At 40.3% G+C, this 13838-nt stretch overlaps 1 protein-coding gene across 1 annotated transcript in view; it reads left to right on the top strand.

Annotated features, from left to right (window-relative positions):
• The window catches only part of UNC45B (unc-45 myosin chaperone B), a 35375-nt gene that overhangs the window by 4948 nt on the left and 16589 nt on the right, over positions 1-13838 (top strand). The window contains exons 3-8 of the mRNA XM_081944778.1: positions 4036-4072; positions 6491-6666; positions 7654-7743; positions 9216-9383; positions 9881-10049; positions 11777-11947. Of these exons, the coding sequence (XP_081800904.1) occupies positions 4036-4072; positions 6491-6666; positions 7654-7743; positions 9216-9383; positions 9881-10049; positions 11777-11947 (811 nt within the window). The remainder of the gene's footprint in view (positions 1-4035; positions 4073-6490; positions 6667-7653; positions 7744-9215; positions 9384-9880; positions 10050-11776; positions 11948-13838) is intronic.

A 13838-nucleotide genomic window follows, 5' to 3' on the forward strand; every position in this document is an offset into this window, starting at 1 on the left:
ACAATGGCAGTTTATTATTTAGCATACGATGAGAACCTGACAGAAGAGAAATAAACATAGACAAACAATCCATGCAATTGTCCCAAAGGTGCTTTTTCAAGAGGCAACGGGACTTTCTGGTTCTTCTTTGAAGATGTTTTGCTTCTCATCCAAGAAGCTTCTTCAGGTGGATGAGAAGCAAAATGTCTTCAAAGAAAAACCAGAAAGTCCAGTTGCCTCTTGAAAAAGCACCTTTGGGACAACCATGACTTGGATGACCAAGAATCTCGATAAATCCATGCAATTATATAAAAAACAGCAGTGCACACAGTTGAGATTCAGACAGTTGAAGTCGAACACATCTAAAGGGTTAGGGTTGTGATAGTTATTTGGCAATATATTTGAAAAACAGAATAATCAAACTGGAAGGTATCTTAGATGCCATCTAGACCATGTCCTATTATGTAATATCTTTATATCAGATTGTTGAAAGAAATGTCCTTCTGGGTTCGGCTCCAAGTGGGGAAAAAGACCCTGGAGACATGGAGGCTGCTTGGAAAGATGGTTTAATGGTGGACAGGACCACATGGCTTGAGTCCTGAACAGAAAAGGTGATCGCATGCTTCAAGGTTGGGTGGAGAAGAGAAGAGAAAGGAAGATGGGGCTTGCAGGATTTTTTATAATCTGTTCGGCCCCACCTATCTGTTTTCTGTTGCTGTGTAAGAAATGTATTCTGATTGGTTGTCAGACTCCCATGGGACCATGCAGGGGCAACTCTCTAGGCTGTGTTTTGAATCCAGGTTTGGTTGAGTTCTCAGATGCCATGTGGTGAGTGGGTGAAGGCTAATCATGCCTTAATTCCATCACCCTGGAGCTGTAGGGGAGAACTCTTTATTATGTAAAGGGACTGACTTGGACATCTTAAAGGCCCATTGACAAAGGGGGTGGGCAGGAAACTGCAGGGAGCTACTCTGTCTTTAAAACATGTTTCTCCCTTTTCACGTCCAGGGAAATATAATATTCTGCCTTTTCAATATTTCCTAGGATATTTCATTTTTCTAGGAGAGGAGTGGGTTTTTACTTCCTACAAGCTCTTCAAGAGTTATTTGAAAAACCATCTTTTCCAAAGTATATCTACCCAACCCATGGGTAGATGGGGAGGCAAGGAATGTTACAGGTCCTCTCTCTTAAAGCGGTCTAGGAGTAGAAGAGTCTTCTCTGTGGTGGCTCCCTCCCTGTGGAATATCATCCCAGTGGAAATAAGATTGCCCCCCCCCCCACTTTGATACTCTTTCAGAATAATAATTTGTCAGTGCACAACTTATGTACAATGAGATTGGTTGAGCTCCCTCACTGCACCCCCCACAACACAATACAACTCACAGTGAAGACGGGAAATCCCTAACCCAATAAATCATATTAACAAACCCCCAGTCCTATTGCACCAGTGTGAACATGTTACACGTTGCACCGGCACTGCAAATCCATCGTACTACGTAGTTATGATGTTATTTCGCATTCAGGAGTCTGACAGCCCACGGATAAAAACTATTCTTCAGCATGTTTGTGTGGCTGGCTATGCTTCTATATTTCCTTCCCGATGGTAGGAGGATAAAGAAGGGCCGTCCTGGGTATGAGTCGTCCCTGAGGATTTTCCTCTCTCTTCTGAGGCAGCGAGCCCTAGAGATCTCATCTAGTGATATCAGGGGACAGTCCACGATATTTTGTGCTGTGCTCACAAAAAGCTCTGCAAAGCCATGGTTCTGTTGATGGGCCTGGGGACCCCAGGTTGATATGGAACCCATCAAGTAATTGGTTTGATTGTTGTCCTCAGGAGGGTGGAGGTTTATTGATTTTTGTATTGGGGCTATTTTTCTAAGCCACCCAAAGTCCCTGTGAGTGAGTTGGGTAACCATACAATGTCTAAATAAATAAACAGACCAGACTAGCAAAAGCAAAGATGTGCAGATCAATACTACTTTTATTGTAAAGCTTCAGGAACAGAATCTTACAAGTCTGAATGCATTTCTCCCACATCTTCTCTTTGTTTTGGGGTGAATTAGAAAAAGGCTTGTCTGAGACATCTATTTATGTTAGATTTCTGACCTGGATTCCTGTTTCTTTTATCTGATTGCCTTGGCAGTGTCTGTTTCTTCTATCCCTCAAGGCCATCCCATCTTTCCTCTACATTTACATATTAAACTTTTTTTATATAAAAATAATCAGTTATAAAAAATTAAAGATGGCAGTTAATTTTTAAAAGCAACGTTCACCATTCTATGCATTGGAGAAATTGTTTCTTACAAGCAGATCCCTTTTGGGGTTCATGCATCATCTCAAAACAGAACAAAAGATGGTTTTCATGCAATTTATCTTTTTAATATATGTTTAACCACTGAATTAATCAGCTGACTGGAACAGTTGCAGCAAAATTCTATGAAGATTTGTTTTATAATTATATACTTATTTAGCTGTGAATAACCCCTCTAAAAGAATGCTTAATTCTGAACAAAGGCGCACAGACAGGTGCTCTAAATCTGGGTATTTGTTTCTGTACTTTACATCCTATACTAATTTAATTGACCCATTGAATTTCAAGGAGCAGTTAGAGAATTATTTATCTGAGCTCATCATCCATTTTCTTCTCATTCCATTCTGTGACCATTTCATTTGCTTTTATCTCTTGATGTCAATCATCCACTTAATCATTTTGGAAATTAACAAAGCTGGTTAGCTGGTCTGTTTAAAAAATTAATAAACAGTAAAAAGGATTCTCATATATAGATACTGAAGATGAGTGATCTGTTAGGCCAGGGGTGTCAAACTCAATGCGGGCTGGAACTGATGCTTAGATCTGCCCTGCCGGGCCGACCTGGAAACAGCAAAGAACTGGCCCATGGTGCCTCTGCCAGTGAAAACGGAGCTCAGGAGGTCCACGTTTTTGCTGGCAGAGGGTTACAGGAGGCAGTCGCAGCCAAAAACGGAGCTCAGGAGCATGTTTTCACTAGTAGAACCACAGGTGCCTCCGACACAAGTGATGTTGCTCTGGCCATGCCCCCCAGCCACTCCCCGCCACCCTGAGGTCAAACACAACTCTGATGCGGCCCACAATGAAATCGAGTTTGACACCCCTGTGTTAGGCCGTCTACTTTCAAGAGATAAAATGATGAAACGCGAAGACTGCAGAGGGGGGAAATTTAATTTAGTTTAGTTTAGTTTATTGTCATTGCACATGGTACAATGAAATTAAATGCCGTCTTCAGTGTACATTATAACTGTAAAAATAAAAACACAAACATACATCTTTTACTTTCTATTGAAATTGAAAATCCGATATTGCACTATACCATAGAATTCAGTATGGTTACTGCCCTGGGATAGAAGCTGTTTTTCAGCTTATTTCTCCTTGTTTTTATTATCCTGTGCCATCTGTCAGATGGTAATATTTCAAAAAAAAAGGATGCCCAGGATAAGTTGGATGTTTAAGAATGTTTTGAACTTTCTTAAGGCAGCGGGAGCTATAAAGCTCTTCCAAAGAAGGGAGAGTACAACCTATGATCCTTTGGGCAATGACGTTGACCCTCAGGAGTGCTGTCCTATCTACCACTGTGCAATTGGCAAACCATACACAGGTGCAGTAAGTTAAAATACTCCGTATGGTCATCAGCAGTTTTTCATTCAGTTGTTGTTTCCTGAGACGTCTCAGATAGTATAATCTCTGCTGGGGCCTTTTGACCAGTGCTGCAATGTGAGTGCCCCAAGTCAGGTCCTCTTTTAAGAGAACACCCAGAAACTTAAAACTGGCCACTTGCTCCACTCAGTCTCCATTGATAAGCAAGAGCTGGATGTCTGATCTATTCCTTCTATAGTCCAATATAAGCTCCTTGGTCTTATTGGTGTTAAGGACCAAGTTATTGTCCCCACATCACAAAAGCAACCGGTCCACCTCATCTCGATAGGCAGACTCATATTTGGTTCATATCAAACTAGAATGAACATCCCATGAGCAGCCTTCTTAATCACTAATAAAAATTCCTTTTTCTTTGAAAAATATAGGAGAAATATGCCCAAGTGACGACCGATGCAACTAAAGGTAAGTTAAACTATGACTAAAATAGTCTAGATGCTTCATTAGGATTTGGATATATCCAGCAGAGTTTTAAAAAATAATTTATAGTGCAACTTGAGAAAGAGCCTTTCCCCGCCCCTGCCTTATAATAACCAATATTAAACAACCATCTTAGGATGTTTACTCTTTTGATGTTTAATTGTCATTAGTTTATAATTTTAAAACGTTTAGTTCTATATTACTTTTAATTTTAATGTTAATTTTATATGTTGTTTTATTTACCGATTGTATTATTGTACACCACCCAGGGCCCCTCTTTGAGGCAGATGGGTATTTAGAAATATGAAATATAAATTTAATGTCCACCAGAAATAGACTATTTCATACTCAAATGCAAAACTTTCTTTGGTTTTGCTTTGCACTAGGCCTTTGCTTATCATCTTGAGATGCACCCGAAGGCTGCAGCTGGTTCAGAATGCGGCCGCGCGGACAATTGTGGGAGCCGCTAGATACTCCCACGTAACACCTTTGCTGCGCGGGCTGCACTGGCTACCTGTGGCTTTCCGGGTGCGTTTCAAGGTGTTGGTTATCATCTTTAAAGCGCTCCATAGCACAGGACCTAGTTATCTGCAGGATCGTATCCTGCCCCATACATCCCTTCGGCCGATTCGCTCTCACAGAGAGGGACTCCTCCGGGTGCCGTCCATTAGGCAATGCCAGCGGGCGACGCCCAGGAGTAGGGCCTTCTCTGTGATGGGCCGGACCCTCTGGAACGACCTCCCCCCGGATATCAGGACTACTACCGACCTCCGCTCCTTCCGTAAGAAGCTAAAAACCCACCTGTTCAATTTAGCCGGCCTGGCCTAATTCCCAATTTTAGTCCCTCAAGCCTGCATTTTTAAGTTTTTTAGGGGTATGCTTTTTAGTTGTTTTTAATTTTTACTTTTTTGTACAACTGTATTAGGTTTAATTCGTTTTTAAGGGTATAGGATATTTATCTTTTGTATTTGTTTTAATGAGACGCCTGTACATCGCCCTTCGGGGAGAGGGGGCAGTCTATAAATCCTGAAAAATAAATAAATAAATAAATCATGCCCCAAATAGGGGCCAGGATAAAGAAATAATACCTTGGATAAAAATATAACTTAAATTTGGCTTACAGTATATTGGTCTCTCAAGAGCTGACAACACATGGGCTTGGAAGCTAAGCAGGGAAATATAATTCATGTTACATACCTTTAAGTATAATTAATATGGTTGCTGTTTATTTCATAATTAACTGTCACTTTAACGCCATAGTTTGGTGGCAATTTTGGAAGGACTCCTGGGAACACACCCAAAGCCTTGAGAGTCACATTTAGCAGGATCCATTCTGGGTCATCCACTGGGGCCAGAGGTTTTGTCTTCTGAGCTTTCAGACTTATGCCAAAGCCCATCTTCAGGGAACCTCTCTCTCAGGCGCCAGCATGAGTCCAAAAGCTCGGAAGACAAAACTTCTAGTCCCTGTGACCGACCCAGATTGGATCCTGCAACATTATCCTGGGACAGGTATATTCACCTTCATTTGTGAGTCACATGTAGGCTTGGGATCTGTATCCTCTTGATCTAAGAGGTCACCTGTCTTGCTATGAATTTGATAATGAAGATTTGCTGATATTTTTAAAAGTTTTTTTTTATTTTTCCATTTTCATAACATATAATCACATGTATACTATTACATAGCCAACATCATATTGTATTATTCCTCCTCCTTTAAAAAAAAATAGAACAAAAAAGTATACATATATAGTCATTGTGCTTTTAAATACACACACACCCGCCCTCCCAGCCTAATTTTGGTCGAGATGTAGACCTGGTTACAATTCACAGCTATTCTCATCATTATCTTTATATAATTATACATCCTTACACGCCCCCAATTTGTGATTCTGTCTTTAAATCTCAATAATTTCCCATTGTAAGTATATTTCATGTTCCCTCTCCATTTTTCCATATCTTGGTTTAGATTACCCTTAATTGTCTATAAATGGCAATCCTTACTGTTCAATGTTCATTACAATTCCCTTAATCTACTATATAGAATAAAGAGCGGTACACATCTCACTTTGTTCATCATCTTAAAAGTTCTATATATGTCCATGTTTCATATATTTTAACCCATGCTTAATTGTCCTTCTATTGTCATATTCAATCAATTAGCAACTAAGTTTAATTATCATGATATTTTTCTTAAAGTAAGAAAAGAAACCAAGTGGTTCTGTTTTTCCCATCTGTTACATACATTTCTGCACCCTGTAGAAACATTGTACTGTACTTGGATAGGGAAAAAAATGCAACAAATGAGATAGAAGTAGATGGAAGAGAAAACAGATGCAACTCTTCTCTTGCCCAACATGGATGCTGTCAGGTATCATTTCAATTTTGTCATTATTTTCCTTCTAGCTATCGATATCAACCCTTCTGATATTAAGGCTTTATACCGACGTAGCCAGGCCCTGGAGAAGCTTGGAAAGCTGGATCAGGCCTTCAAAGATGTCCAGAGATGTGCCACCATTGAACCTCGGAACCAAAGTTTTCAGGAGGCCCTTCGACGTCTGGGCACTATTATCCAGGAGAAGGTAAATGAATGACAGGATTGACACATTGATCAGCCAACCACTTCTCTTTTGTGTTGGAGGTGGGTGTGTTCTATATGTGCATGTGAGCACCTGGATCATGATCATATGATTGCAAAGCATTGTGATGGCTGGAACTGTTGTGGCCCGCCAGCAGAGCTGGCAGCAGATTCAGACAGTGAGGAGGTTGGGGAGGAACGTGGGCCAGTCCTGGCATCTGGGGAAGCCTCTGATGAGGGCTCTGTGTCGGAGGCAGAGAGGGGGCTAGGACCATCCGACAGTTATCAGCTGCCTTCGGAGTCGGATATCAGTAGGGCAGAAGAACAGCTGGAGCCTATTCCCGATGTGCGCATGCACAGAGCTGCCAGGAGAGGGGAACAGCTAGCAAACAAGGGAGTAAAGGCACAGGTGGACGGTGAATGGCCCCTCCCATAGGGAATAAAGAGGAGCGAAAGGAGAGGGGAGTTTGCAGGAGACAATTAGTTCAATTCACTAGGGTAAAGATCTGTTTCTGACTTCTTGCCAAGTAATTGCTGCTACAGCGTGGTGTTTGGAAGATGCCTGGCAACTCTCCAGCCTGATAAAGGTCTGTAGTTGTGAAATCTCATGAAAGATTGTTTGCTGGGACTTTGCTGGAGAGGAATTTAACCTAAATAAAAGAGGTTTTATTGGGACGAGGAGTCTGCTTCATGATCTTGGGAGGCCAAGGTCAGAACAGGAACTTTAACTTGAAGGACCACTCATTCAGCACTATTGCAAGTTGGAATGGTTGCTGAACAAGTGTTCATTAAATGAGGACCACCTATATCCCAGTCAGGGTTAATAGGGCAAACTATCATATATAAACAGCAACTTCCTTATCACATCCACTGGTGATGTTACCTAGCCCATGATGAAAAGTCTGCAAGAGAAAAAGCTAACTCAGAGACCACCAAGAACCCAACAAAAATTAAATAATAATCTCTGTCCTTTTCTTCATCTTCAACATAGTTACGTTTTCAATTCTCCACGGATGCCAGAGTGCAGCAAATGTTTGAAATCCTCCTGGATGAAAAGAGTGAGAAAGAGAAGCGAGAGAAGGTGAGATGCTTTAATATGAACGGCTTCTTTGTCTTCATTTGACTAAGAAAATTGCCTTTTTCCATTCTTCTGCTAATTGGCCTGTTAATTTTAACTTATTTTAAATGTATTGTCTTTTAAATTCGGTTGTTTTTTTGGATATGTATTTTTTTTTTTTTTACTTTGGGATGTGTTTTTTTTTTTAATGTTGTATGCTGCCCTGAGTCCTTTTGGAGAAGGGCGGCATATAAATCCAAATAAACAGAAACAGAAACAGAATTGGCTAGAGGGGAATCCCTAGTTGGCTTGCATTGCTCTCTGTCTCTAGTCAGCAATCTAGGGCAACAAGAGTGAACACAATCACATAGTGTACACAATAAAGAGGATGACCCTGACAGAAATAATTGAGATCCATTACGAAAACCACTGTTGGAAGAAATACCCATCTTGGTTCAGTTCCAATTGGGAAAAAAAGACACTGAAAACATAGAAGCTGCTTGAAAAGATGGCTTAATGGTGGACAGGACCACATGGTTTGAGGTTCTGGGCAAAAAGAGACTTGGGTGAGAGAGGGAGAGAGATTTATACCCTCTGTTGGGTCCCGCCTTGGAGCTCCCTGTTTCTGTGTAAAAAAATGTATTCTGATTGGTTGTCAGACTCCTATGGGGCCATGCAGGGGCAACTTTGTAGTGTCTTGAGTCCGAAGCTTGGTTGAATTTTGCTGGGTGATGTAATTTCCCCAGGTGCCATCTGGTGAGTTCTGTTGCTAGATGGGTAGAGGGCTAATCCTACCATGTTGGATCTTGGGTAAGGGCATTTGCTTATGGATAGACCTAGCGATCTCTTTATGTCTTAAGTGAGGACATCTGCTGTGGGCTATTGAGGAACAGGGGGGCTATTAAGGGTGAGTCTGCTTCCTTCCTAAAAAGCATGTTTCTCCATTTCTCATCCAGGGAAATATAATATTCTGCCTTTTAATCTTTCCTAGAATATTTCATTCTTCTAGGAGGGTGAGTGGGTGCTAACTTCCTACACAACAAGGCAAAAAACATGACTTAGCCGAAGTCATGAGGAAGGCACGGAAAACATTCAGACAGATACCTCTCTAATTCACAAAAGTAGGCGGAGCTAAAGTACTGTCAGATTTGCAAGATTCTGTTACGATAGCAAATCTTAATAAAAAAGTATTTTAATTTTCTGGGGAAGTTGATTTCTTAATCTTCTCTACATTGTTTGTAGCCAGCTTCAAAATACTTTACAGAAACTGAGGAATGGGAGCAGGGAAATTCAGATCATGTAGGAACATTGGATGACTTGGGCCTATAAGTCTTTTTCAACCTCATGTACCTTATATAATTATTACGGACTTCAAATTGGAGGAGGTGTTATACCCAGTTGAGCTCCAATCTAAGCATTCCTTCAATAATATGAAACAGTGATGGGTAATCTGCATTTATGCTCCTTCGTTCCTTTGGCTGTCTTTTTAAAATCAGGCTGCAAACAACCTCATTGTTCTTGGCCGAGAAGAAGCAGGAGCAGAGAGGATATTCCAGAACAATGGCTTGAATTTGCTTCTGAAGCTAATAGAAACTAAAAATCCCGAGCTGATCCTGGCAGCAACAAGGACCTTTTCAGGGATGTGCACAAGACACATGGCACGGGTAAGAGAAAAACATATCTTGAAATCTGCTTGTTGCATGAATGGCTTCAGGTCAGCAGGAAGAAGACCAAAAAAAAAATGTTGCAAAGCACCCATGGTGTTATGCCCACCATCTTGACTTTTTAAACCCGTATGGATGCCCTCTGAATCTCCCAGAAGCATTATAAACAATGTACAGTATCTGCAAAATAAAATTTTCTCCCTCTGCATAATATGTGGCCATAAATCAGGTCTGATAGCACCTTTTCTAACTAGCAAATTTCATTAATAGGTATCAGCTTTCATGATTTGCCTTTTATTGATATGTGTTATTAGCTGCCACGATCCTTCTGATTTTTTTTGCCACCATAAATTAAGACATTGTAGAAGTGTTTGTAGAAGGGACGGTGGGGAATGTATATCTCTGTGTTGCAAAACTCATCCAATTTATTGTAGCATATGCATGATAACCCAAGGAGACATAATCAGACAACTATGTTGCGTTCCTTACTTGGATAGGCCACTGCAATACTCCACATGCTGGGGATCAACAAAATCTGCTTATGGATGTCCATAGATCATGAAGAGATCTCATTGGCGGTCTCCAACATGTTGCAGGCCATAATCGACTCTTTAACCGGAGAAGGCAAGAAGGAAGAACATGGGAAGGAGGATGCTCTGGTGCTGGGTAACTATCATTGGAGAGGTCTACCAGCTTTGCTAAGAGTGGTGGTCCTTCATAGATGATTTTAAAACCCCTCGTTTAGCAAATAAATGTTGTGCATTTGAATCGTTTTACCAATGATGGACCTATGAAAATCACAAACTCACAATTGTTTCTGCAGCCATTTTGTGAAAGGGCAGCAAAGGAGCAGTAGGAATTATATAGAAAGGAAATTGTTGCATTACAGTTCGAAAATATATCTCTCTCTCCCCCTTCCTCACACACACTCTCTCTCTCCTATCTATCTATCTATCTATCTATCTATCTATCTATCTATCTATCTATCTATCATCTATCTACCTACCTACCTATCATCCATCTATCTATCTATCTATCTATCTATCTATCTATCTATCTATCTATCTATCTATCTATCTGTGATCTATCTATCATCTATCTATCTATCTATCTATCTATCTATCTATCTATCTATCTATCTATCATCTATCTATCTATCTATCTATCTATCTATCTATCTATCATCTACCCGGGGGGCGACACCCAGGAGCAGGGCCTTCTCTGTGATGGGCCCAGCCCTGTGGAATGACCTCCCCCTTGACATCAGGATTACTTCCGATCTCCGTTCCTTCCGTGTAAAGCTCAAGACCCACCTCTTTCAATTATCTGGCCTGGCTCAACTGTAGTTTATCCTATTCCTCCTGACAGTCCTTTTTAAATTGTATTATTATTATGGGTTATTTTTAATGGCTAATTTTTATTATTATTAATGTGATGTATATTTGATTATTACCTCCTCCATGTATGTATATGTATGTATATGTCTGTATTTGTATGTTTATATGTATGTATGTATGCTTTTATTGTACGCCGCCCCGAGTCCCTTGCGGAGAGGGAACGGCTAACAAATTAAATTATTATTATTATTATTATTATTATTATTATTATTATTATTATTATTATTATTATTACCTATCAATCTATTTATCTACCTATCTCTCTATCTCTCTATCTATCTATCTATCTATCTATCTATCTATCTATCTATCTATCATCTATCTATCATCTATCTATCTACCTATCTACCTATCTACCTATCTATATCTATCTATCTATCTATCTATCTATCTATCTATCTATCTATCTATCTATCTATATCTATCTATCATCTATCTGTTATCTATCTATCTATCTATCATCTATCTATCTATCATCTGTCTATATTATTTATATTATCTATATTATCTATTATCTTCTAAAATAATTGTTGTGTATCTGAATAATTCTGCTAGTGGACCTATGAAAAGCACAAGATCACTGAGAGGGGGAACCTTCCTCAGGTTCCTCCTTTTCTTCTTCTCATAAGTTGACACAAAAAGAGTGTTTATCAAGTATTAATCACCTTATTTTATAACATATTTTCTAATTGTAATAAAACAACTTCCTTTCTCTATAATTCCTACCACTCCTTTGCTGCCCTTTCACAAAATGACTGTAGGAACAATTTGTGGTTCCAGTTATTTCAGGTGTAAAGTAAATGAAGAATTAATTGTTTTTCATTGTCAGATGAGGAAACTGCCCTGATTCACCATTAATGATTATGCAAATGGATATTTAAAAAACGGGGAAAATCGTTTATCTAAAATAAGCAAGGTAGCGCCTGTAAATGGTTACCACCGTAGAAGTTCTAATTTAAATAATTTTGCCTGATGCTGATTTCTTCTTTTTTACAGACCCCAAAAAAGATATAAAGGCAATCATTGCTCATCTTCTAGATATGCTTCCCAGTAAAAAGGTATCCGGTCATGGCCGGGACAGGGCTCTCAATTTACTCAACAAAAATGTGCCAAGACAGGACCTGGGAATCCATGACAATAGTCGCAGTATATTTGTGATTGATAATGGTAAGCAATGCCTGCATCCGTGATGGTGAACCTATGGTACGCGTGCCAGAGATAGCACACAGAGCCTTATCTGTGGGCAAGAGCGCCAGCTGCTCTAATGGGCTCAGTCGTGCACCTGTGCACTGGCCAGCTACTCACTTCTGGGTTCCAGCATGCACATGCTACAGAGAGGGCGTGCTTTGAAGACCAGCTGTCTGGTGCGCATGCATGCAACGGAACCTGGAAGGGCAGCTGGCCGCCACAAGCATTCTGGCACTTTGGCGCATGTGCGCATGCTCCAGTTTCAGCACTTGCTGCCAAAAAGGTTAACCATCCCTGGCCTACATGCAAGCTCTCTCTCTTGTACAGAGTTATGCCACCAGACAGAATCTGTGTGCTATCAGCCACTTCAGTCAATTGTCAGCTCAGTTGATATGACTCTTTTTTAAAAATATATTTTATTTTTATTTTTAAAACAAACAAAAACAAAACAACACATACAAAAAGTTTTCCTCAATTTTGTCAAGCATGTTGTTTGGTTACAGGTTTCGTGCATCAATTTCTACAATTAGAAATAACATCACTGATTATCCATCAAACATGACTAAATACATCACTATCATTGAGCATCCTGTGTTCAGATTACCATTACTAATCCTTCATTTCAAACAAACCTTATTTCCTTAAATCCTTAATTATCTATTAAGCAACAATAAATCTTTATAAAATTATAAAATCAGGTCTTACAAAAAAATAAAAATAGTACTACTAAGAAAAAAAAAGAGAAAGGATTTCCCATCGACTCATATTGTACATCGTTACATTCAATTAACCACAATGTCACCAATCAACCATAAAATATAGAATACTTATAATGTAACATATTCAACTCCAATAATAATTTTCCTTTGTTAATCCAAATAGTTATTGAACATTTCAATTCATGTATGTGTCAATTATTCATTACATCATCATTAGTCCATTTTACATACAAGCATTGTTCCAGTTTCAGCACTTGCTGCCAAAAAGGTTAACCATCCCTGGCCTACATGCAAGCTCTCTCTCTTGTAGAGTTATGGCAACAGACAGAATCTGGGTGCTATCAGCCACTTCAGTCAATTGTCAGTTCAGTTGATATGACTCTTGAAGGCCACAAACCTTCAAAATGTTTCGCCAAGCCAGTTTTTAATATGAAAGAAGAATATTATTAAATGTATCACTGGAAATTCATTGTAGTTACTCTACTCTATCTTGATTCGTTTTGAAATGAAAATGAAATGAAATCAGATTTGGCTTTTGCCCTGGTTCTACCTGGTTCCAGAGATCCAGTGTGGCCTACAGCCCAGAAGGGATTGTGCATCCCTAGTCTAAGTGAAAACTGAACTTGAATTTGTTTCATTTTCCCTGCACTTGGCTGAAGATTGAGCCACTTGTTGCTCAGAGGAGGTCACTCTGCATTTACACCTCGTAGCAATTTACTTTCATTTGCCAATTGCCCAAGGCTTAGCATTCCATGAGCCGTGATGAGCTGCTGGGGGTTCGCAGGGGTTCAGAAGAACCTGTAGCTAAGAGTCTGTGCAGTTCAGAGAACCCCAAATCCCACTCCTGGCTGGCCCCGCCTACCCCGTCCCTCCAAGGAGTCCCCACGTGGCCAGTTTTGAATGTAGGTAAGTGCAGGGCGCCATGGAAGCTCGGGGACGGCGAAAAAGGGGCATACTGGAAATTTGTTTCCGGCCTCCACAGGGCCTTTGGAGCCTGTGGAGGCCGTTTTTGCCCTCCCGGAGGCTCAATGAAAACCTCTGGAGACCGGGAAGGACAAAAACACCCTCCCCCTGCTGTGGTGCAGGAGGCCGACTAGGCCACGCCCACCATGGCCACGCCTACCCAGCGTCTACTCAGAGAACCTATTGCT

This window comes from Natrix helvetica (genome assembly GCF_964273705.1).
Source record: "Natrix helvetica genome assembly, chromosome: 2".
In the NCBI taxonomy this organism is placed as follows: Eukaryota; Metazoa; Chordata; class Lepidosauria; order Squamata; family Natricidae; genus Natrix; species Natrix helvetica.